Raw genomic sequence first — 26,048 nt, forward strand, 5'->3', positions numbered from 1 at the left:
TCAACAAAAAGTAAAGGTTCTTTCACTCTTGTCTCTGAGCCCCCTGGTTTCCATCCCTGGAAGCAGACGCTGTTACTGGTGTTTGAATATCCTGCCATAGTCGAGGAATGTAGTATAATTGTAGTAGTATTTTCTAAATGAGCTATCACATACTTGGTTCTTTCTCAGGCTGAATCTGTGTACTGACAGTAGGAGTGGCACTGCTCTGTTGAAACCAGGGCACTGCTGGCAATTTATGGGCTGGATCCATGGATGCTGAAAGGTTGCATTACGTGAAGTGGTCTATTAATGATGAAGCTTTTCTTAATAAGCTAGATACCTGGGAGATCATTTCATAATCATAATCATAATCATAATCACACGTGTCTGTAAAGGGTGATATGGAAAGTTTAAAAGCCTCATGATGCATTGAGCATTAACTTCCCTTACTTTTTTTTTTATAATGTTGTCCGGTTACTTTGTCTCTTAATTTGTTTAATGGAATTCCCTGGTGGTCCAGTGGTTAGGACCCCGGGCTTTCACTGCTGTGGCCCAGGTTCAGTTCCTGGGCAGGGAACTAAGATCCCAAAAGCCACATGGTGTGGCCAGAAGAAAAACTATGCACAGACTTCAGAGAAAAAGAAACTTGACTCTGTGACCAAAATGAAAAAAAAAAAAAGTAGATCATTTATGTATATTTGAATCTAATATTTTACAGTTGAAAAATGTTTCTTAGAATTCTTGATTGTTGTCACTATTTCTTGAAGGCTAAGTCTACTTTCACTTCTACATCAATTAGAATAAGAAAAGGTAGAATAGATAATATACATGCTGGAGAGGGGGGTGGGTGGGGGGATCGGGATGGGGAATACGTGTAACTCTATGGCTGATTCATATCAATGTATGACAAAACCCACTGAAATGTTGTGAAATAATTAGCCCCCAACTACTAAAAATTTAAAAAAAAAAATCACAAAAAAATTTTAAAAAAATAAATAAAAAGAGAAAAGGTAGAATAAATTTAACATTTAAAAATAATTCTGGATGTACTTCTGTGGTCATTTTTGAGTCTTAGAAATAAAATTCCAACTTATTGGCATTTCATTACCATAATGTTTCCCTTTGGAAGCATTCTGGAGGTTTGGATAGGTTTAAATTCCTAAAAATTAATCATGCAATCATGTATTAACTGTTCATTTTATTGTTTAATATATTGTTAAATCATGATCTTTTCAATGTTTTCAGGAGCCATATAAAATATTAAGATGATATCTACTATTAATGATGCATGAAGAAACAGAGTGACTTGCCAAGAGAGATTACATAGCTGTTTGGAGTTTAAATTAGTGCCTTATCTTTTTGCTTCTAGAATAGCTTTTATCTCCATTAGCTTAAATATATGCATTCAGTAATATACACCTACTCCTTAATCATGAAAATTGATTAATCTGTTTCTAAATATCAAGTGTTCTGGGAAAAACATGAACAGAAAGCATGTTTTAGGGTTGCCAGATTTAACTAAGGAAATACATGTTAAATTTGAATTTCGAATAAATGGTGTTTATTTTTTTAAAAGTAAAAGCATGTCTCATTCAGTATTTTAATATTTTTATTACAATTAAAAACTCTAGGGACTTCCCTGGTGGTCCAGTGGCTAAGACTCCAAGTTCCCAATGCAGGGGGCCTGGGTTTGATCCCTGCTCAGGGAACTAGATCCCACATGCTGCAACTAAGACCCAGCACAGTCAAATAATAAACATATAAATAAATATTAAAATTAAAAGCTCCAGTTTATTTCCCATTATCACAAATGGGAAAAACCATAATGCTATATATTAACCCCAGACTTTTTACTAATTTCTTATAACAAACATAAAACAGTATAAAAATATTGGTGTATAAAGTAACAGACTGCGTATCAGTTGTAAATGAAATAGCATTTTCTGATCAACAGACATTGCAGTATTAACAACAAGTAGATGTTTGTCATAGCACCGTGGCTCTCCCAAGTGCCAGTGAAATCTAAGATGTAAATTCCCTTTACTGATGCTCAGCATCCTTCACAAATTTGTACAATTGATTCTGATATTTTACCCAGTGTATCAGAAATGCAACATGAAAATTTTTTTCCTCAAGTCTTTTTAATAAAAATGTTTCATTGGGTTTTAGAGTGGTAGATAATACAATTTTCTTGCACTGGTGTCATACAAAAGGATATTGTATTTGAGAGTTGTCTTCTGTTTTAGGAGGTCAGAGTGTTAAAAACCAGGGGGTGTTACATGGAGAAATGTTAACTGGGCATGTGTGCTATGGATATGACTGTATAATTTTTCAAGTGGTATTATTGCTCTTTCAGGTTTTAGGTGATAAACATGGGAATGCCTTGTGGCTCAATGAAAGAGAGTGCTCAATTCAGAGAAGAAATCAGAAAGTGGTGGAGGAAGCACCAAGGTAAGCGCTTCTCCTGAGGAAAATATAGAGTAGTCTGATTTTATATATTTCTTATGATTCTTTCCCATTGTAATAAAAACTATTTAATAGAGCTGAAATTACTTTAACAGTAGTAGTAGGATCTATTAGTTGTCCCACGGCATGTGGGATCTTAGTTCCTCGACCAGGGATCAAACTCGTGTCCTGTGCATTGCAAGGCAGATTCTTTGTCACTGCACCACCAGGGAAGTTTCCACCTCTGCCCTTTGAGCGCAGTGATGAGCTTTCCTGCAGCTGTGAGTGTCACTAGGAAAGTTCATGATAAGGGAAGGAGCAGGGCCAGACAGGCCAGAAGTAGTTCTACGCACTGTGCTTGCGACTATCCAAATGTTATGATGTTAATCTTTAGTTGCACTTTCCTTTTTTTTTTTTGGTTGCATTAATTCTGTCATCCAGTTATTGTTGCAATGTCATCTATGCCTGAACGAGACAGGAAAATGACCAGATTCTTGGCTTAAAGAAACAGAAGAGGACATGACAAATTAAAAGAATCACAAAGATGTAAAATGCAGTGGCTAGAGCTTATTTGGATCCTGACTCAAAGAAATTAGCTATAAAAAATTTATGAGATAGTCTCGGAAATTTGAATACTAAATACAGATGTTAAAACTGTTAAAGAGGTCTTGTTAATGTTTAAAATGTGATTGTTACGAAAGTACTTATAGAAATAGATACGGGAGTTTTTATGGAAGAAGTGATACCTAATTTGGGATTTGCTTTAAAATTAAAAAAAGGGGGTGGGGCTGGTAGAAAAGTAGACATGCCATTAGATAGGACAGGAGTGGCTGTTTAGTAATAATTGTTATATATGGCAGACAGATACATGCAAGTTTGTTATGTGCTTGGTCGCTCAGTCATCTCTGACTCTTTGCGACCCCATGGACTGTAGCCGCCAGGTTCCTCTGTCCATGGGGATTCTGCAGACAAGAATACTGAAGTGGGTTGCCATGTCCTCCTCCAGGGAATCTTCCCAGCCCAGGGATGGAACCCAGGTCTCCGGCATTGCTGGCGGATTCTTTACCAGCTGAGCCCCCAGGGAAGACCAAGTTCATTATGCTCTTCCATAATAAAATGTTTATAAGATGCCATCTAAATCTTATACATTTGAGACTAATTTTAATCCACAAATAGAAAAATAGTCAATGTTTTGTTTCTCAGAGCCTTTCTTTCATAGAAACAAAATATATGAAAATGAGGACATGGTCTGATAATATTCTTTTCAGGGTTCATTGAAACCCTTTATTTCTGTTGGAAGTTGTTTCTTTATTGTGAAGCAAAAGTTGTGAGGATTTGTTAGATGTACTGTTGATTCTTATTATTTGTGGTAATTAGGTTTTAGAAAGTCAGCATACTGAAGTGTTACTCTCAGAGGAAATACAGAGTTAAGTTTCTATGACTCTCCAGTCAGAACATTTTCATCAACCGATTAATACATAATCTTGTTTTGTATGTGTTTCTGTTGAAAGACACCTTATTTTATGCGTATTGTTGGTTCATTAACATTGCACTCACCATCTCTGCGAGCAGCACTGTAATACTTGCTTAAAGCGATCTCACCTAACATGCCTTTTCTCCATAAGGTACATCTTCCAGTCTTATTTGGAGAAATTCCGAATACATGTGTAAAATTTTACTAGTTGTAAACAACTAGTTTTGCTAAAGCGGTTGTATATTTTATAGATTGATTAAAGTTGCAGTATAACATGGAAAGTTCAGATGTTCAGTTCAGTCCCTCAGTCGTGTCCGACTCTGCGACCCCACAGACTGCAGCATGCCAGGCTTCCCTGTCCTTCACCAACTCCTAGAGTTTGCTCAAACTCATGTCCATTGAGTCAGTGATGCCATCCAGCCGTCTCATCCTCTGTCATCCCCTTCTCCTCCTGCCTTCAATCTTTCCCAGAATCAAAGTCTTTTCCAATGAGTCAATTCTTCGCATCAGGTGACCAAAGTATTAGAGCTTCAGCATCAGTCCTTCCAATGAATATTCAGGACTGATTTCCTCTAGGATTGACTGGTTCAGATGTTAGTTTTATATAAAAATTTGAAGTTGATTTATTATGTTATAATAACACATATGTTGTTATGTTATGCTTAATTAACAGTAAGCATGTATTCTAAGCATATATAAAGCATATACTTTGAAAGTTGACATAAATAATCATATCTGAGTAAATGTAAAGAAAATGTTTATGTAATGCACACAAAAGATTACTTAATTTTTGTTCAAAATGTAGGTGGTCACTCTGTGTATATTTGCAGCATTTTTCTAGATTCTGAGACACGAAGAGCAATGGGAGAACAAGCCGTAGCCCTTGCCAAAGCAGTGAATTATTCTTCTGCTGGAACCGTAGAATTCCTTGTGGACTCAAAAAAGAATTTTTATTTCTTGGAAATGAACACGAGACTCCAGGTAACGAAAACTCTGTTCTTCATTCTTCTCCATGCCTCTAAACTTTTCCCTTCCTCACCACCCCTTTTGGTTTTATAAAAGCTAGAAATCAACTCAAAATGGGAAATAAAGATTTAGTTTTTATGTTAGTGCTAAGAAACCTGTTGGAAATGACAGATGAGTATCAGGTTAATTTGATGGTCACTGATTAGCCCCCTCCTTCGTTACTGCTAATACTTTATATTGGAAATTCCAGTTCTTTTTTTTTTTTTCTTGAACCTTTCTTGATGAAGTGCATTAGTTAGGGTTCATATGCTGAAAAGGGAAACTAATCAAGATATAACACATAGAAAGGGATTAAGTGCCTACAAATCTTTGGAAGAGATGGGGAAAGGAAAGGTATTGAGAGTGAGCTTTCCGGAATGACTCTCAGAACTGAACCATCCAAGCTTGCTTCTAGAGGAATGGACACCTCTGCCACAGTTGTGAGATTGAGAAGTGAAGTGGCTGCCTGGAACTGTTAACTTCAGGGACATACTTGGTCAATTCCGAGCAAGGTTTCAGGAAGCCACTGGTATACTGTAACTCACTGATGGCTTCATTTCCTTTCTTCTTCCCCCTTTTCTTTGGTTTAAATTGTAAACTGACATACAAATACAGAAAAATATGTAGAACACAAATGTGTAGTTGAAAAAATTAGTAAAAACGGAAGTTCTTGTGAGCATCAACTGGATCGAGAAGTATCAAAATGCCAGTACTTCTTACCCCCGCCCCTCAACTTCTTCCCATTCTTAGAGATTCCTCCTCCCTCTTCCTGTTTATTATTCTGACTGAATCCTAAACAACATCTCCTTATATTTCTGGATAGTTCTTCCTTTTGTTTATACACGCCTTGACAGTAGAAATAATTTTGCATGTTTCTTTTCTAAAATTTAAATCCATGGGATTATATTATATATAAATTTTTTGTACATGGCTTCTTTTCTCAGTATTATGCTTATGAGATTATACCATGGGACAGATTTTCATATACTGTGGTAGAATTTGTGTATCTAACTGTGTTTTGAGACCAAGAGTAATTCATATTTATAATTTGTACAGTATTAACCTTAGTAGTTTTTCCTCAATACTTACAATACTTCTGTTTGAAATTACTTGTTTAGCCACTATCCTATTGTGAATATCTTCAGAATTGACAGAATTTTGCCTTTTAAAGATTAATTTGATTTTGATTAAATATATATCTTTATAATGAAGTATGTCTAATTATATAACTAGCTGGGAAATCATGTTTTTGATTAAAATGGAGACTTGATTATGTCAGGATGAGAATAATAGCTTTGTAATATGATCCCGAAGGCAATTTGAAGTGACTACAATGTATTTTTATTGTATTCAAGACTCAATAAATACTAGAGAGTTTAGTTGGGATACTTAGCAGATTTTGCAGAATTAATAATCAGTGGTTTTTTTTGGGGCACTTTGTTATTATGTTATAATTTTTTTTTGAAACAATCCTTTACTTTTTATTTGTTTCTGGCTCATGTATCTCAGCCCATAAGTTTTTTCAAGTTTGTCCCATGGTCATTTTGGTATAAGACCTCCAAAAGTTTATATTTATTATCAAATAATTCTGTGTTGTCAGTCTAAGTCACTTGGGTACCTGTGATTACAATTTGTATCATGAGTGACTTGCCAGGAAATTATGTTCAGTAACCTCAGAAAAAGATTATACATACATGAATTTCAGGAAAAAGTCTGACAGTGCCTAATTCGGTGCTATATAATAGCACAATTTAATAATTGTGTCTCCCATTTAATGTTTAATAATATCTTATTTCTCTCTTGCATTTGCTTTCAGGGACAGTAATTTTGTCAGTTCCCAAAAAATTATTATTTATTTTTTTGAAGAAACATCTGTGTGGTGGAGGGATATTTGGTGATGGAGGCTGTGACTGAATGGGAGCATGATAAAAAGTATCTTGTGTTTTATGGTATTCCAAAAGCCATGCTTAGATATTTCAAAGATATCTTTCTGATATTGTTTAAACAATTCGGATGTCCTTTTAATGGTAGATTTTCTGTTTCAAATTTCTTAACTAACCTTAAATTATAATACTTAAGGCACATTCACCAAATTCTTTATCTTCTAAGATATATGTTATCTCTAATTAGTGTTTCAGTTTGAGGCTGGAGAGCTATAATTTTCTTTTTTTTCCTTTAAATTTCCTGATTGAATTGTCACTTTTTCCAGCTTTAGAATTTGTACATTTTTTCCTGGTAACACAGTGTGAGTAGCATTTTCACTTTGCTAGATTTCCTTAAGAGTGACATTTGAAATAAATATCATTTCTCCTTAAAGAGAAACACTGAGAAAGTCACTGGGTTTGGTGCATAAATACTGGTTTTTATCTCTCTTTGGTGAGAATTTAGGTGTCAGGATTATCTATGCTATTCTCATATGTTTGTTTTTAAAGTCACTGTTTTCTTTTTCTTAAAGATAAAATTCAAATGCTTTTATGTTGTTGTTCAGTGGCTAAGTCCTGTCTCTCTGTAATCCCATGAACTGCAGCACGCCAGGCTTCCCTGACCTTCACTATCTCCCTGAGTTTGCTCAAACTCATGTCCATTGAGTCAGTGATGCCATCCAACCATCTCATCCTCTGTCATCCCCTTCTCCTCCTGCCTTCAATCTTTCCCAGAATCAAAGTCTTTTCCAGTAAGTCGGTTCTTCGCATCAGATGGCCAAAGTATTGGAGCTTCAGCATCCATCCTTCCAGTGAATATTCAGGACTGATTTCATTTAGGATGGACTGGTTTGATCTTCTTGCAGTCTAAGGGACTCTGAAGAGTCTTCAGCACTACAGTTAGAAAGCATCAATTCTTTGGCACTCAACTTTCTTTATGGTTCTACTCTCACATCCATACATGGCTATTGCAAAAACCATAGCTTTGACTGTGGACCTTTGTCGGCAAAGTGGTGTCTCTGCTTTTTAATACACTGTCTATGTTGGTCATAACTTTTCTTCCAGGGAGCAAGTATCTTAATTTCATGGCTGCAGTCACTGTTCTCAGTGATTTTGGACCCCAAGAAAATAAAATCTGTCACAGTTTCCATTGTTTCCCCATCTATTTGCCAGGAAGTGATGGAACCAGATGCCATGATCTCAGTTTTTTGAATGTTGAGTTTTAAGCCCAGTTTTTCACTCTCCTCTCTCACCCTCTTCAAGAGACTGTTAGTTCCCCTTCAGTTTCTGCCATTATAGTGGTATCATCTGCATATCTGAAGTTATTGTTTTCTTTTTTTTAAAGATATAATTCAAATGCTTTTACATTACATTTGCTCTATAGCCTTAATCTCTCCTTTCTTTTTCCTGGATTCAGTTTGACCTCTGTGCGCCTTTATCAGGTTTTATTCCCTTTGCTTGGGATGGTCCCCATTTCTTGTCCTAGTAGAAGTGTGCATATGTATCCACTCATGCTTATGTATGTTTCCTTCTCTGAGTCTGAAAGATGAATAGAGAGATGGATAAATACTTTACCAAAAATGCAACTTTATTAAAATCTTATTTTAAAGAAATAAATATGTAATTTTGCTTGAATAATTTTATTTCTTTATTGAATTGAAATACTAAGAAGTAGTAATCATTGGTTAAAAGAAAACCTAATATATTCAGAAGAGTTGGAAAAATAACTTCCCATACCAGATTTTTTATCATAACCGTGTATTTTTCCTGTAGAGGCAACATCTGTTTTACTTAAAAATTGTCTTTTGTAGTGTTTCATACTTAATTTAAAGTGTTATCTTCTTCATTATTATGATTTTGAATATTCATTTGTATGAGTATGCATTTCACCAGTTTCCTATTTTTAATTTTTCCAGTATTTTGCTATCATAAATAGTGCAATTATGAAATACCTTTTATATTATGATTTTGCACATGTGAAAGTAAAATTGCCTGCAAAGTGATAGGTTCTTATATAATTTAGTGAAATAGTATCCAGGTGCCTTTTTTAGGAGAACTTGCCTGGCTAAAAGGATCTTTGCTTTTGGATCTGTGTATGATAGTGAAAAATGGTACCACATTTTCATTTTGTTTTTCTTCTGAGTGAGGATGAATTTTTTTTATAGAGTCATTTACATTTCTTTTGCCCTTTGGGTTTCTCATTGAGTTGTAGATGTTTTATATTTTTTCAGGAAATTAGCCATTTGTGATATCATCAGAAAGCAATGCTCCATGAATATTTTCACATTTTTACAGTGAGGGCTTTCTAAGCAAAGACCTCTGGCACCTGATTAAATAATAACAACTCTAAAGATGGAGCTTGTTAGAGAGAAAGTCTTATCTTTCCCCAGAGCCATTTGTTGACATTCCAGGCCTTTGCCCTTCTCTCTCTGGAAAGACTTATTTACTTTCCAGAGTCAAGTTTGCTCTCTCTCCAGAGCTGAGGAAGGGCAGACGTGGCAGCAGGGCTTATGTCAGTTCTTAGATGAATCCTTGTGGGGTTGCTGTCCTGTGATAGGTGCACCCCCTCTGCCCACACAGGGACATCAGACCATGGGGAGTCAGGATGTGAGAAATGGTGTGAAGATGCTCTGTGAGTTAACAGTTGCCTCCTTCGCCAGTCCAGAAAACTGTTTGTTTCCTGGCAATATAAACAAATGAATGCAGATACAAAATATACAGATACGATTCCTAGCTACTTTTCTCTCACCTGTTGCCTGTCTTTTTTACTTTGATGTAGTTTTTCTTTCTGTGGAGAAAATTTTTGTTTTAAAATTTTGCAGTTGAATTGCTAAATCTCTTGTTTTTGATGTTATGACATACTTAGACTTTTCCTACTCAACTTTTCTTCCATGTTTTCTTTTAGTACTTATGTCATCTTCCTTGGTGAAATTTTCACTTCACCAGGGATTTTTTTTTTCTCCCCAAATGTCTACCTGTTTCTCATAGCCATTACTGAATAATTATTCTTTTTGGCAGTAATTGAGAGTCTTCTTCATTATGTAATGAATTCTCATATATATGCAGGTTTTTACTTTACTGTTTTCTTTTTTTTAGCCTTTCTATTATTTATGTGCTGGTACCATACTGTTTTAGATGTTATATCTTTTTATTATAGTAGAGTACCCAGTAGGACTCTTCTTTCTCATTACTCTTATTTTTCCATATTGTTTCTTGAATTAGCTTATTTTATTTATATTTAACAGAAGGAAAAGAAATTGAAATGATGAAGTTGCTGAACTATTAGATGAATGTTTCTTCTTTTCTGCTGAAATATTAATTCCTAAAGGATGTTATTAATAAGATAAATGATTATTGGAACTATTTATATTTTTGTCATCACATTTCTTCCTATTCCAATTTGAGAGTATATTGTTTCTTTTTTTATAAAAATGAGTGAAAATTGGCACATTTATATTTAATCCTGATTTCTTTCCTAACCCTTCATTTTTGCTCTTTTCATTGTTAATTTTTCATTATTGTAGCATTACTGTACTTTCTTTTCTATAGTTGTGAATCTCCAGGTGTTTTCATTGTACCTTTGTGTTTTAACTTGCTTTCATGGTCATGATCAGCATCTTACCATAGCTTTATGATTAATCAATCTGCATTTTAATTCACTTGTGGTTAGGTGGTTCTTATATCTTTTTTTTTAAATCAAGAATTTATTTTGAGAGGTGTCCATGGTACTATATTCTGACTTCTTAGATGGGTGATAATATTCTCTGGTAGCTCAGGTGGTGAAGAATCCACCTGCGATGCAGGAGACTCAGGTTTGATCCCTGAGTCAGGAAGATCCCCTGGAGAAGGGAATGGCAACCCACTCCAGTATTCTTGCCTGGAGAATCCCGTGGACAGAGGAGCCTGGTAAGTTGTGCAGTCCATGGGGTCGCAAAGAGTTGGACATGACTGAGCGACTAACACACACACACACAAGGTTATCCTTACAGTTGAAGAACTTTCGTCTCATAAAGGTGAAAGATTATGGGGCTTGAAAATTATGGGGCTTGAAACAGCTGGATTGACATGTTATTGACTTTTTGACCCAATATCAACCCTTGAGTAATTACCAATACCACCGACCACCACCACCATCACCATTGCCTCCCCCACTCCCCTTCCGGCAAAAAAAAAGGAAAAAGAAATAAAGGAGAAATGAGAAACCACATGGAAGAGGGGAGCCCCTTTGAAGTGATGTGTGTGGGGACCCGCCGCTCTGGGCGAGGAGCAGCCATGGCTGCTGAGGGAGGAAAAGGCCGGAGGAAGGCTCTGGCTTCTCTGCCGTTGATTAGGAATAATTAATCATCGCCTCCGTCTCTCAAGGGATTCACGATTCTGCTATCACTGTGTCATGATTTGGGTTAGCCCAGTATCGGGGATTTTATTATGATCACAGTGTGAATGCTGTTATAGCAGTCGTGTTGTCTCATAAGATTACTTTCACTCTCCTGCACCATTGTGCTTTCTCTGTAGCTGAAAACTGTCTTCTGGTTTGTCTGTGTGCTGGCTTAGGTTTCTATGTACTTATCACTGATTTATCCACATACTTGATCTGTGTTTCATTATATTCAGACCCATCGAGGTTTTTTTTTGTCACTTTGCCTTTGTGTAGCAGTCTGTGGTTTCCTTTAATCTGCTACATTCCCCACCTCTCCTGAGAATTTCATGTACCTCTCTTTTTAAAAATTTCTTTTCTCCTGGACTTTTGTCTTAATCACTGTTGGTTTATTCCTTTTTTTCCCTGCAGCATATCTTTAAGTAGCTTCCTGAGGACTGGTGCATAGGAGCTAAATTTCATGAGAATTTGAGTGAGTGAAAATGACTCTATACTTTTTTTTTTTTAATTAATTTTGTCCATGCCTCGCAGCTTGTGGGATCTCAGTGCCCTGACCAGGGATTGAATTCCAACCATAGCAGTGAAAGCACCAAATCCTAACCACTAGACTACCAGGGAACTCCCTATGTTAACTGAACTATTGAAAAAGAAATTAATAGTCTCTATTGTGGTATACTCTGCATATCATAACATTAGCTGATTTTGAGTATACAAATACAGTAGGTTGAATGTTTGTGTCTCTCCAAAATTCACATGTTGAAACATTACCCCCCAGTGTGATGGTTTTGGGAGGTGAGGCCTCTGGGAAGTGATCAGATTATGGGTGGGCTGTGTGCCCCAGAGAGAACCTTGCCCTCCTCCATGTAGGGACTCAGTGAGAAGGTGGCCGTCTGTGGGCTGAGACGTGGCCTTCACCAGACACTGAATCAGCTGTTACTCGATCTTCAACTTCCCTCCCAGCCCCTCGGCCTGTGAGAAATACATTTCTGTTGTTTATATGCCACTCAGCCTGTGTTACTGTTACAGCACTGCACACGGACCAAGTCGACGAGTGGTTGAACATGTGCAAAGTTGTGCTCAAAGGGCAGGATCCAACTGTGGGACATATCATCACCCCATAAAGACCCTTATGATATTTTATCCCAGAAAGTCTAATTGCGGGTTGAGTGGGGTGTGTGTGTGTGCGTTGTATCGCTACTCTTGGAGTTTCTAGGTGCCTTTACTGGTTTTTTGGATAGAGTTTCTTTTTTTTTCTCTGTCCCTTAGCTGCTCTGTTTCACTGGTCATTGTTGTTGTTCAGTCGCTAAGTTGTGTTTGACTCATTGCGACCCCGTGGATTGCAGCACAGCAGGCTTCTCTATCCTCCACTGTCTCCTGGAGTTTGCTTAGATTCACTTGGCCTATCGGATCGTTACTCCGAATTCCTATCCTTTCTCGGTGGTTACATCCTCTCCTGTGGTTTAGCTGTGGTTTTTCGGGGGTGGTCAGTACCAAATCCTATTAGTTGTGATATTCAAGTAGTTGGTGATAGGATTGTATCTACTCCCGAGGACAGAAAGAGCCTGTCCTCCCACCATTCTCCTTGTCTCAAAGATCCAGAGATCAGAATCCAACTAACATACATGGACCACTTGGATTCATTGGCAAAGAGAACAGGGACTCTTCTGAAGCCTTGGTTACCTTTCTCTCCAGGGTCCGTGAGTCTCTGCAGGGTCCGAGCATCTTCATGCCTTGTGCCTTTCATGTTCTTCCCTGGAGTTCTCTGAAGCTGGTCTCTCAGTTCCTCCCAGCCCACGAGAGAGAAGAGCCTGTTACTTGTTGTCAGCTGTCACTGCCCCCAGATACCAGTGCTTCAATATCCTCCGTGGTTCCCTGAGTCCGGGGAAATAGAGACCCTGGAGAGGAGTGAACTGTGATGGTATTTCCCTCTTCCCAAACCAGAAACATCTAAGCTGGGTTATCTGGGCTCTTTAATGAGCTGGAGGGGAGTCTGTGGACCCTCTGAAATTGGACACACACTTTACCAGGGAGAAACTTGGTGAGGTTCTAGACTCTAAAACAGTTCAGAACAGTCATAGCTGACCAGTGGGAGCTCATTTAATCATTGTTTCAGTAGATTATGAGCATCCTCTATTTTCACTCAGCACCAGTAAGTCCTAGCCCTGTTCCTTCCTAGCTGTGTGTCTGTAAGCAAGTTCCTTAACTTCACTATGCTTCATTTCCCTTATCTGTGAAGTGACAGTAATGTAACACTTGCTTTATAGGATTGTAAGCATTAATGAATGAATATTTAACTGCTCAGAATAGAGCCTGGTTTATAGTAAGCATTCACTTTTCTTCCTAACTAAGAATCTTACCAGTAATATTCTGCATGCTATGTTGGTTAAACATTGGTTAATACATTCACTGTTACTGTTGTCATTATAATTTGAAAAGCGTGTCAGTAATTTTTTTTCAGATGGTGAACTGGGCCACAAATTAATTAATAATAACTTCCTTTTATTCTTTAGTCAGTTGATTGAAAAATTATTGTTGCAAATGAACAAGCATAGCTGAAATCCTAACTGCTTTGGAAGAAGTCTCCTTTTCATTGTAAGGGTTTTGTGTAAGAGAAAAACAGAGATGGAACTCTTTCTTCTGAACATGACTCTCACAAAAGGGTTACATTGATAAACTATTTATCCTTAGGTCTTTGTGCTAAAATTAGTATTTTGGATCCTGACTATACCTTTCCAAATTGTGTGTGTGTGTATAATTGTTAATTTTCAAATTCCAAGTAATTTTTAGATTTTATTGTTTTTGAAAAGCAGTCTTAATATTGTCTACAAAGGCAAAAAAAAAAAAAAAAAAAAGGGCTAGAAAACTCAAATAGAAAGGAGTAACATGTTAAATTTAATGCCCAAACATGGTTAGCTGGCTATTCTACATCTTGGAGAACAGAGATCTAAATTGTATCCCCTTGGTTAGACCTCAGTCAGTGGCTTATACTGATTGCAACATTGAAGGAGGAATCTACTTTTGCTGTGAAAGAAGAAGTATAGTAATGCTGTTGAAATTCTCTGGAGGCCAGATACCCCCACATCCCATCAGAGATCCCATCAGAGATATTTGTATTGTATGGAACCTTGTTTTCCAGGAGCATTTTAGGAAAACCTTTTTAAGCATCTTGATTCTTATTCTTTGCAGTTTCACACATTAAAAAATTAAGAATTATTGCAGCCTAAATCTGATTTCTGAGAATTGACTATAACTGAACAAATATCATTTTCTTATTTCAGAGCAATTTTAAATTTTAAAAAGTACTGGAAGAGTTTAGTCTTTTATGGAGTTGAGGTGTTTGACTGAAAGAATAATTGGTGGAAATAGGAGAAATTACAGGGAAATGGATTTGTAATTAATTTGTAAAATTCCCTTCTTGCCAGAAGGAGTATTTTAGATCTGGACAGAAATTGAGATTTTAATTGTATTTGAAGTCACAGAGGCCAGGATTCTCAGACTGGCTGGAGCTAGCCAGAACTGGAATATTATGGAATATTTGAAGTTACTTTCCTAGGAAACTGAGAATATAAAGAAGGTTATATTATACTGTCAATTAATGTCTTTCTTTGAGTCTTACTGGAAAATTGAAGGAAAGAAGTTTTTGTTAAACAGACATGAATAGTTAAATTTGTCAGACATTTTAATTAGTTTTTGTTTTGAAGCATTTTGTAAGCTATGTTGGTGTCTTCGAGTTCTAGAACTCTCCAAATTTGTTACTGTATTTGTTTTTTAGGGTTGCCACAACAGCTTATCACAGACTGGGTGGCTTAAGCAGCATTTTCTTGCACTTATGGAGACAGGAGTGTAAAATCAAGGTGTGGCAGAGCGGCTTCTTCTGGAGCCTTTCTCTGTGGCCTGCAGGTTAGAGCTCGTCTTCTCGTGTCCTCTTGTGGTCTTCCTTTTTTGCTGTGTGTCATCTGTGTCCTCATCTCTTCTTGTAAGGACATCAGTCATATTTTATTAGAGCCCTCCTTAATGACCTCATTTTAACTTAATTGCCTCTTTAAAGGCCCCATCTCCAAACACAATCATATTTTGAGTACTCGGGGTTAGGACTTAAATATATGAATTGGGCGGAAGTGAGGGGAGTACAGTTCAACCCCTAATAGTTCTCTTATCCTTTCTTCATCTGACTATTTGTGTGGGAGTCAACAGGAAAGTTCTATAATAGAATTTGTTCAGTTTTCAGCACCACCCTTGAATGTAGCCATTATTTTCAAGGTGAGTTTACAGGAATGGTGTGTTGGGGCCTATTTCCCAACATGCTATTTTTCTTTGAGGCCTGTGGATCAAAATTTATTAACTTTAGATCTTTATTTTGAAATCCTGTATTCCCAGGAGGTAGAGTTTCAGTATTTTAATAGGTATATGTTAGATTCCATTTTGGACAAAAAATCTCTCTGACCTGAAAAAGCAAAACCAAAAATAATGACATCAGTTGTCCTTTCAGGCCAGAATAACAACAAACGAAAAAAAGATAAAGACCTATTATGCCAAATACCATTATGAAACCCAATTTTATGTAACAGGACAATTTCCTCATATTTCAGCAGGTAATCATACCTATATTGCTTTACTCAGTTGAATCGAACAAGTTCTTCTTTCAAAAAATGGCTTTCACAAACCGGGTCTTTGTAGTATCTGTCAATTAGACTTGTATTTAATAAAGAAGTTAGTTTAACTTATGTTAATTTAACATAATATTATTTGGGTGTTAGAACATTCTCTTACCACATACTTCTTGTGAGAATCTCACGTGTCTTGTCTGTAAAATGAAAGTGAAACAGGGAGCAAGTTCATGATCAGGGGAGGGGTTTGATAAATTTCAGTGCCGTGCAGATGTTAGTTATGATGTGTACATGGGTCTTCTGCTTTTAGGGACAGCTTCTGCCTTGACTAAGCAGCTGGGCCTCTGTTTACCACCTTAAAAAAAACTACCCTCTGTTTAAGGAACTGTGAACACTTTACAACCAGTCCATCCTAAAGGAGATCAATCCCGGGTGTTCAGACCCTGATGCTGGGAGGGATTGGGGGCAGGAGGAGAAGGGGACGACAGAGGATGAGATGGCTGGATGGCATCACTGACTTGATGGACATGAGTTTGAGTAAACTCTTGGAGTTGGTGTTGGACAGGGAGGCCTGGCGTGCTGTGATTCATGGAGTCGCAAAGAGTCGGACACAACTGAGCAACTGAACTGAACTGAACACTTTACATCACCCTCTTTCTGACTAATGGCCAAGTTAACACATAGTTCATTGATTTGATGCCTCTCCTCACTCTTTAGGACTTTCTTCTCTTTTAAACTTGTGGTTGTTGTTCAGTTACTAGGCTGTGTCCAACTCTTTGCGACTCTTCCCTGTCTTTCATCGTCTTCCTGAATTGCTTAAACTCATGTCCATTGAGTTGGTGATGCCATCCAACCATCTCATCCCCTGTCCCCCACTTCTCCTCCTGCCCGCAGTCTTTCTCAGAATCAGGGTCCTTTCCAATGAGTCAGCTTTTCACAGCAGGTGACCAAAGTAATGGAGGTTCAACTTCAGCATGAGTTCTTCCAATGAACATTCAGAGTTGATTTCCTTTAGGATTGACTGGTTTGATCTCCTTGCAGTCCAAGGGACCCTCAATTTGAAAGCACCAATTCTTTGGTGCTCAGCCTTCTTTATGGTCCAACTCATATCTGTACACAACTACTGGAAAAACCATAGCTTTAGCTATATGGACCTTTGTCAGCAAAATGATGTCTCTGCTTTTTAATATGCTGTCTAGGTTTGTCATAGCTTTTCTTCCAAGGAGCAAGCGTCTATAAACTTGAGTAATTATTTAATTCTTTAGTAGGGTGGGTTTTGTTACAAACATCTAAATGAAACACACATTTAAACTTTTAAACATGTCTCAGTGTTAATACTTGAAGTTAACTTTAGTGTGTAATTAAAATTTGCCTGAATCTTGTTCCCCTTGAGGAATGCTTGCCTGTTATGTAGTTACCCATTCTTAAAATCCTTAGAATTATTAGATAATCAACATAATAAAGTATATTTAAAAGTTTAAGTCAGAGAAAACACATTGAGCAAATTATCTGCTTTTGGTTATTTAGCACAATGGAAGGGTTTTACTAAAGAGACGATAATATCAATCAAGTCAGATATCTTTACCTTAATAATGTTTCATAATATAAAAAGAAAAACTTTGGTGATGTTGCTTTAACTTTTATTAATTTTTATTTTACAATTATTTCTGATGTCTATAAAATTTCTAAACATTACTAAAAATACCTGAACACCCTTTACTAACATTTACATTTGCTTTATTTTTATCCTATACCTGTATCTTAATTTCTCTTTGTCCTCTTTACCTGAAACATTTCAGAGTAAGTTGTAGGCCTGGTGCTCCTTTACCTCTAAACATGTATCCCCTAAAAACAAGAAAGCTCTTTTACATTGCCACAATACCATTATCAACATCAGAATATTAACATTGACATATTGCTCTCTCCCACAGACCATGTTCACATTTCACTAGTTGTCCACTAATGTCTTTTATAGTAAAAATACAACATTTTAATATTGGTTCAGGATCCTATATTATATCTGCTTGCCATGACTCTTTAGTCTTTATCTGGAGCAGTTCCTTAGTCTTTTTTTTTGTCACCTATGACCTTGACATTTTTTTAAGTGAGCACAGGCCATTTATTTTATAGAGTGTCCCTCATTTTGTGTTTGTCTTTTTTCTCTTGAGTATATCCAGACATTGCGTATTCAGCAACAATATTACAGAAATGGTGTTCTTCCGTGAGGAGCATTAGAGGAGACGTGCAGTGTCTGTTTACCCCATTACTGGTGGTGGTGGCTTGGTTAAGGTGGCATGTCTTGGATTTTCCCACCGTAATGTTAGCGTTTCTCCCCTTGTTATTAATGAAGGTATTTTATAGGTGGATACTTTAGGACTTTAGGACTCTGGAAATATCTGTCTTTCCTTCACTAGTTTTGGATATTTCCTAATTGGTATTTAGGACTTCCCAGGTGGTGCTAGTGGTAAAGAGCCTGCCTGCCAATGCAGGTGACTTGAGAGATGCAGGTTCGATCCCTGGGTCAGGAAGATCCCCTGGAGGAGGGCATAGCAACCCACTCTAATATTCTTGCGAGGAGAATCCCGTGGACATAGGAGCCTGGTGGGCTATGGTCTATAGGGTCGCAAAGAGTCATACATGACTGAAGTGACTTAGCATGCAGGCACGCAGTTGGTATTTGAGGAGGAATAAAGCTAAAGATCACAGTGGCGGTGGCGGAATTTATGATTATAACTTTTACAAAGGCAGATAACAACAACACAATTCCAGAAACATTTAGCTTTTCTAAGTTTATTACTATTGAAATTTGATACATCAAGTACTCATGTGAAGTGAAACTTGGTTTACTTTGCCACTGCATTTGATAAGCTCAGTTATTCATATTTTTGGGGAAATACGTTTGAAGCAAAAAATTTGAGGGAGTGGCAAGAAATCTAGACTCAAATACTGACAATAGTGACAGTTTGATGGTGACCAAGCAGACAACTAAAGTGAATTCGAAAATAGATCTATAAAAAACTGGCTGGCCCTGACCATCTAATGTAGGCATATATAACTATACATACTCATAGATTTTGAGTGTGATTATGTATGTTAACATGGCATTTGATGATTGTCATTTGTACCTGTTTGAATAAAAGATTCATAATAAGATTCATAATTGGCTTTGCCAGTGCTGATTTATAAGCTCTTGATAGAACCTGCGAGACTTCCTAGGAGGCTCAGTGGTAAAGAATCCACCTGCCAGTGCAGGAGGTGCAAATTCGATCCCTGAGTTGGGAAGATCCCCTGGAGAAGAAAACAACCCACGCCGGTATTCTTGCCTGGAAAATTCCACGGACAGAGGAGTCTGGAGGCTACAGTCCATTGAGTTGCAGAGTCACACCCGACTTAGCAACTAACAACAACAGCAGAGTCTGCAAGGTGGTGTTGACTTGATAAATACGTCTCAGTCAATAATTTGCCTTTGAGAATTAATAAATTCTGATTTGGATGGGCTTCCCTCATAGCTCAGTTGGTAAAGAATCCGCCTGCAATGCAGGAGATTCTGGTTCGATTCCTGGGTCAGGAAGATCCACTGGAGAAGGGACAGGCTACCCACTCCAGTGTTCTTGGGCTTCCCTTGTGGCTCAGCTGGTTAAGAATCTGCCTGCAGTGCAGGAGACCTGGCTTCAATCCCTGGGTTGGGAAGATCCCCTGGAGAAGGGAAAGGCTGCCCACTCCAGTATTCTGGCCTGGAGAATTCCATGGACTGTGTAGTCCATGAGGTCACAAAGAGTCGGACACAACTGAGCAGCTTTCACTCTTTTTGGGCTTGTGTGTGTGTGTGTCTGTGTGTGCCTCTCTCTCTCTCTCTCACGTTTTTAGCTAGGTATTTATTTTGCTGACCAAACCCCAAGGTTCATGTACTAGAATGTCAGTATATTAATCTCTAATGCACAGTTATACTATCTGGAAGATCCTTCACTCGTATGTTTCTTGGAACTAGCACATATTTCTTTGGGGCAGGAAATTCATGGGTGAAGACCAACAATTTGTTTGGTGAGGACAGAGTCACATAAGGGAATTGGGTTTTGTAATGGGTTAGCCAGAAATTTCATTCAGGTTTTTCTGTGCAATGTTCCAGAAAAACCCGAACAGCCATTTTGGCCTACCCAATATTTTGAATGTTTAAGGCATTGTTTCTAAATGTGTGTTCTTTGGAATTCTCAATCCATAAAGATTGTCTGCAAAAGGAGGAGGTGTACGGTTAAATAAATGCTGTACAGTCTGCTTTCAGAGAGTTCTGAGATGTATTTACAGATTAATGTGTTTGAGGAGTCTTTAAAAAAAAAAAAGTAAAAACCTGTTTAACTTAGATTGACTTGGTGTTTCCCAAATAGAACTTACTCAGAAACCTTGTCCTGCCCCCCCACCCCGCTCCCGACAGCAGTCCTCAGAATAGATGTTTATTAACATCATACTTTCAGAGGTTGTTTTTTATTCTAGGTTGGACGTGGTGTTCTAGGTTGGACATGATGAATCTGTTGGTTTACCAGAAGCCAGTGTTTGAGTCTTTTTTTTCTTCTTATAACCTTTTGTTTCAGTTAACCTTTATTTTCCATTGATTTTACCTCCTTCCCTTCCTTTTCTTTCTTTTTTGTTTTATTTAATGACATTTTTAAAACATTTAATGAATTATGTTTTGATGTGGGAACAATTTTTTCTCTTTGTAACCTCTGTTCTTCTTAAGCATTGAGTTTAACTTGCACAGGGAAACTATTTTTAAGTTTTCAGGGATATGGGGTAGACATGGTTATTTAATCAGTGTTATAAGATGCCTGATGATACTAATAATACAGGGTCTAAAGGAAATGCTTCACATATCCTGTTGAATAACTTTGGAATTCTGTTAAAATGTATTTAGAAGGATTTCTCTTAAAAATGTTTAAATTTATGTTTTCCTTTAAAAAGACATATTTCTGTTATCTGAAAAATTTAGGTATATCAGACTATTTTGTGTATTTTAACAGTACTTGAACCTCAGTGGATATTTAAAAAAAAATTCTTTAATGATTTTGTTTTTAGCAGGTAGTTATTATTTTAGTTGTCTGCTGATTTTATTTTGTAATAATTGCGGCTCACTAAGATTATAAAATGTTGTGTTACTGTTATATAACTCTAAATTGGGTTAATGTGGGTCCAATTTTAGATTCTATTCAATATAAGTTTAATAAACTTTTTTCCTATACAGTTTTAAGGAGGTCTTCTAAGGTGTAACAGAGCCTTACAATGAATTTGGGTGTTTAGACTTCCATAATAATGTATTTTATAAAAGATAATAGCACATAATTGTTTAGCTATTTATCTTTACTACATGCTTTCTTATCCATTTTTCCATGAGAAAGAACAGGCAGCTAATATCACTTCTGGAGGGATGTAGATTCCAACCCTGCCTCTGCCACTTACTAGAGACATGACTCTGAATTTGCTACTCTTTCATTCATTCTTTCAATGTGTATTTCTTTGTCTAGTATATGGTATGTGCTTTTCTGAGCGATAGATATAGAAGGATGAAATTAAATCATTTTGTGAGCTTTTAAAAATGTTTTCTTACTTAACAAAGGTAGTGGTTAATATTGATATAAAAAGCCCTTGGTCACATAGTAGGTTGAATAGTTAGGGTGGTAAGATGCATTCTCACGTGAAATTTATTTCGAGTAATAACAGAATGGCTTTACATTTGTTCCTTTCTTATTATATTTATCATACAGAACCTTGTTTCTCTCAAAACCATGTTTTGCTTTCAAAAATATAGGTTCTAAACTATCTAATAAAATCTTTACTTAAGTGTCACATATATTTTACAAAGGGTAGATGCTTATTTTAGTGATGATTTGTCATTAAAATTATGTCAAAATGTCTTAAAATGTTGTTGAAACTGTAAACAAACTCATAACACACACAGAGCTAATTATGGATGCCATCTGTTTATTTTTACAAAGCTTTTTTTTTTTTTTTTAAAGACCATGGCATTGTCTGCTTATGATAAGCTTCAAGATTATTATAATGACTAAGTCCTGTCCTTCAATTAGTGTAGTTGAAGATGGAAAGACAATTGGTCTGTTCATTGACCTTTTCCCATGTCAGAGTGTATGAAACATAACATATCATGATACAGAAACTATAGTGAAGTGCTTTTAAAACATGCTTAATTTTTATGAGAAAGGAAACTGGTATCAAAGCAGCCGATGTGGCCAAAGTTGAAATTCTCAAAACTTATTCAAGGCTTTAGGTGGAAGGCAGATGACCTGCCCTTTACCAATGCCCTCAGTGGCTTTATTTTAGCTCAGTTAAGTTTAGGATTTTGTCAGCAATTGATCAGATTGATAACGGTGTGTCTTTTGGTATCCCTGTATGTTTGTGCTTGTTTCTGTACATGTGCATCCCGTGTGCTAGGGTGGAAGGCCAGGGATCCCCACGACAGCATCGTCCAAAATAGTTATCAGCAATTTGCTGAGAGAGCAGTGATTTCACTGGCTCAGTGTTGGCATTGTGCATGCTAAGCACTCCCCACATCGGTCTGGAGGGAAAACAACCTGCAGGATCCATCTGCTCCTTTCTGCTACACTGCATTGATGTAAGAGTACGCTAATCTGGTTGCTTGTCAGGACAGGTTAGTGAAAGCATGCAAGTGGGTGAGACTCGGGCTGGACTAGTGCTTGGAAAATCATAAGCTGCCTCTGTGGATGCCATGCTAAGTGTAGCAGAACAGGCTGATAATCAGCCACACTGAGGACTGTAGCTATAAATATGTAGTCTTCAGTGAAGAATTAGTGTAAAATTAAAAGTGTTGAATGTGGTTGGACCCCATCAAAATAAACACTGGGAAAAGTAGTACAGACAGTTTACAAACACTTTTGGGATAGCAGTTTTTCTTACCCAGCTTTGTACTATATAGTATCGCTGCTTTAATTTTATTCTCTCAGATAGTTTTCAAGTTAACTATGATTAAATATAATTAACCTCATTTTGCCCAGAAATTGTTGACATTGTCCCTGCTTATTTCTGTTTATTTACTTTTTCCTACATCTGTTGGAGCTTCCCTGGTGGCTCAGCGGTAAAGCATCTGCCTTCAGTGCAGGAGACGTGGGTTTGATCCCTGAGTCGGGAAGATCCCCTGGGGAAGGAAATGGCAGCTCACTCTAGTATTCTTGCCTGGGAAGTCCCATAGAGGAGCCTGGTGGGCTGCAGTCCATGGGATCGCAAAAGAGTCAGACATGCCTTAGTGACTACACCACCACCACCACCACACCTACTGATGGGCAGATCTTGGCCTTGCAGGTTGAGCATCCCGTCACAGAATGCATCACTGGCCTGGACCTGGTCCAAGAAATGATACGTGTTGCCAAGGGTTACCCTCTTAGGCACAAACAAGCCGATATTCCCATCAACGGCTGGGCGGTCGAATGTCGAGTTTATGCCGAGGTAAAGCGAACATTCGGAGGAGGGATGATGGGAGGAAGGGTGGTGTTTGTGTCCCGAGTCATGGGACCACGTATAACTAAACAAGGTAAAGTTAGCGTCCTGTAACTTGGGGTCAAGTATTTGATTATGTAATTCAGAGCTGAACCAGAAAAAGAAAGGCTAGATCATTTTGACATAACTCAAAATAGTTTTAAAGGATTGAGTTTAATTAATTTTCATGTGTTGTTTCTGGATGGAAGAATAGCTGCTAATCAGTTTAAGGAGCGAGAAAGCATTAGTTCAATATTCTTGTGCTTGAATGAACCGTGGGTTTTGTTTTGTTTGCTTATTTTCAAACCACATTCGAAATAAACAGGAGCATTTATTTCTGTGTGTATGTTAAAGAGCTACCCTAGTTACACGTCAGGTGTTAACTTGGTGTTTAATTTTTTTTTTAACAGTTTTTCCCCTAATAATTTTATCTCTTACATGAATAATCGCAACTAAAATTTAAATTGCAGAGCTCTTAGTTCATAATTTTAATTATGAATTTTACTCATAAACTCTCAGTTCAGTGCTTTAATATTATTTTATAACTATATTAACCACATAATTAAGCAGTCAGCATCTGAAAATGCTTCTCTCAAATGACTAAAACAAAAATGCAAGGAAAACATTTATGCTATCTTTTACTTTTAGACATTGAAGCCTGTCTGTAAAATAAAAAGCAAATGAGCAGTATCTGTGTTTAAGAATCCTGGACCTTGTTTTGGAATGCTTTTCAAGGATCTTGAGAAATAGGTCTCAGCTTAGTTATTTTTCTTTACATTATATTTTGAGTGGTATTCTTTTTCTTCCCTATTGTTATGACACTGAACTTATTTAATATTTATTCTGATGATCTAAGATATTTACAAACGGAGCATGTATCTAGAAGCATGTGCAGAGTTACTTTTCAGGTCTTTATTTGGAGAATCAGAACACTCAAATTTTACCATATGTGAGCTGTTTTGAGAGTAAGAAAAACAAATATCTCAGTGCACTACATTTGTTGTTCTGAACTTGAGTATGTTTTGATGTAGCGCCTAGGTTATTTTATTTTTGCCCAAGGCATTCTAAGAAGATTTATAAAAAGTTGGAATTTTACCAGTTTCAATAAAGTATGATCAAGGTCAGGCTAAATTCTGCTTTTAGTTCTGTTTGATTTTTTAAATACACTTCTGAGTTGTCTAGAGTGAGGAGAAGACAATAATATTCTGAAATCTGTGATTTGGTAAATAGGCCCATAAATGCTTCTTCATTGTATAAATATTTAACCTTCCTTGTGCTGATTTATATTTCAAAGGCTGTGCTTCCTGTTCTTTGAACTTTCAGGACCCCTACAAGTCTTTTGGGTTGCCGTCTATTGGGAGATTGTCTCAGTATGAAGAACCGATATGTCTACCTGGTGTAAGTCATTAAGCTGTAATACCAAGTGAGAGGTTAAAATCTTGATTTATGTCACACTTTTATGTTAAAGCTTGTCAACACCAAAGGGTGTAAATTGAATGACAAGTGAAATTCATGGGGAATCACAGTTTTTTGTTTTTAATATTTTGTACTTTATGATGTGCAGGAAAGTCAGAATTCACCTAATAGGGAAGTCTGGAGACAACTGGCTTCTGAATAAATGTTAGTTCCCGATGTTCCCAGTTCTTCTGAAAAGTGTAATGAAGAAGTTTGTGGCATCCAAAGAATGGGGAATGACTTTCCTATATTACAATTTAATCTTTTCAATAAATCTATCCAGCTTCCCCTATATAGTCAGATGTCAAGAAATTCGAGCACAAAATCAAGTCGTTAATTGAAATGGATTAAGGAAAACAAAATGTGCCTCATTCTATTATGTGTCGAGGACTGTAAGAAGAAGATAGTATGTATACCAGTTAAAAGTGATCAGTGTTCACTTTATTTATACTTCTGTATTTAATGGCTGTTACTTAAATCATTTTTCTTGCGTAAGAAGAACAAGGACGTACCCTTTCTGTTAATCAAGGTAATAAGTGTGTATATATGTGACATTATGTTAGCTACTGGCTGACGGGGCTGTACCATCTGTGAATATGATTATTCTGTTTGATTACTGGTATGAAGATGGTGAAAGATTACAGGAAGAAGTCTGAATTTGAAGATGTTATTGGATATATGATTTATTTCACTTTTTGAATTGTTTTTGCCCATGTGCTTTCTAAAGGGACTTGACCCCTTCCAGGCTTGGAGACTCCATGCTGTGTTCAAAGCCTGAAGGCAGAAAAAAAAATTGTAAAGATTTAACAGGCATTGTGTGACGTTCAATGGCAGATGAGAAAACAAGTATCATAGGGACATACTTAAGCATTTTTTTAATCAAACAAAAAAAGGATTAAATAAGAATTCATAATGATTACTCGAGTTGTTAGAAGTTTTCACCATGTTGTAACAGCTAACAGGATGTCAAACATTTTGCCCTCGCAAGTTTTTGCAATTTGCAATTTTCAAACGTGAGACCTGTTGAAAGTACAAGTGATAATGGACAAACTCTACCCCCTACGGTCTTTGTCCCACCAAATCTTTCTTCAATTAATGCTGCAGCAGGAGTTTTATGTAATAACATTTGCAGTTGTGAGCCATCCATAGAAAGAAAAAACAATTAAAATGCCTTAAATGTTCTGCTTACTGCTGTTATTTGCTTGTGTGAATGTTGCATGTCAGCTAAATGGACCAAGGAATAGATAAAGTGACTGGGTGCGGGAGCGTGCACACTAGCTTTGTCTATC

The 26,048-nt window shown here is 37.0% G+C and overlaps 1 protein-coding gene across 2 annotated transcripts in view; it reads left to right on the forward strand.

Annotated features, from left to right (window-relative positions):
• PCCA (propionyl-CoA carboxylase subunit alpha) overlaps positions 1-26,048 on the forward strand; it is a 349,630-nt gene that overhangs the window by 143,111 nt on the left and 180,471 nt on the right. For both annotated transcript variants that reach the window (XM_061133801.1, XM_061133802.1), the window contains 4 exons: positions 2,336-2,430; positions 4,729-4,879; positions 23,131-23,274; positions 24,628-24,702. In XM_061133801.1, the coding sequence (XP_060989784.1) occupies positions 2,336-2,430; positions 4,729-4,879; positions 23,131-23,274; positions 24,628-24,702 (465 nt within the window). The remainder of the gene's footprint in view (positions 1-2,335; positions 2,431-4,728; positions 4,880-23,130; positions 23,275-24,627; positions 24,703-26,048) is intronic.

The sequence above is a fragment of the Dama dama genome, chromosome 30, assembly GCF_033118175.1.
Source record: "Dama dama isolate Ldn47 chromosome 30, ASM3311817v1, whole genome shotgun sequence".
In the NCBI taxonomy this organism is placed as follows: domain Eukaryota; kingdom Metazoa; phylum Chordata; class Mammalia; order Artiodactyla; family Cervidae; genus Dama; species Dama dama.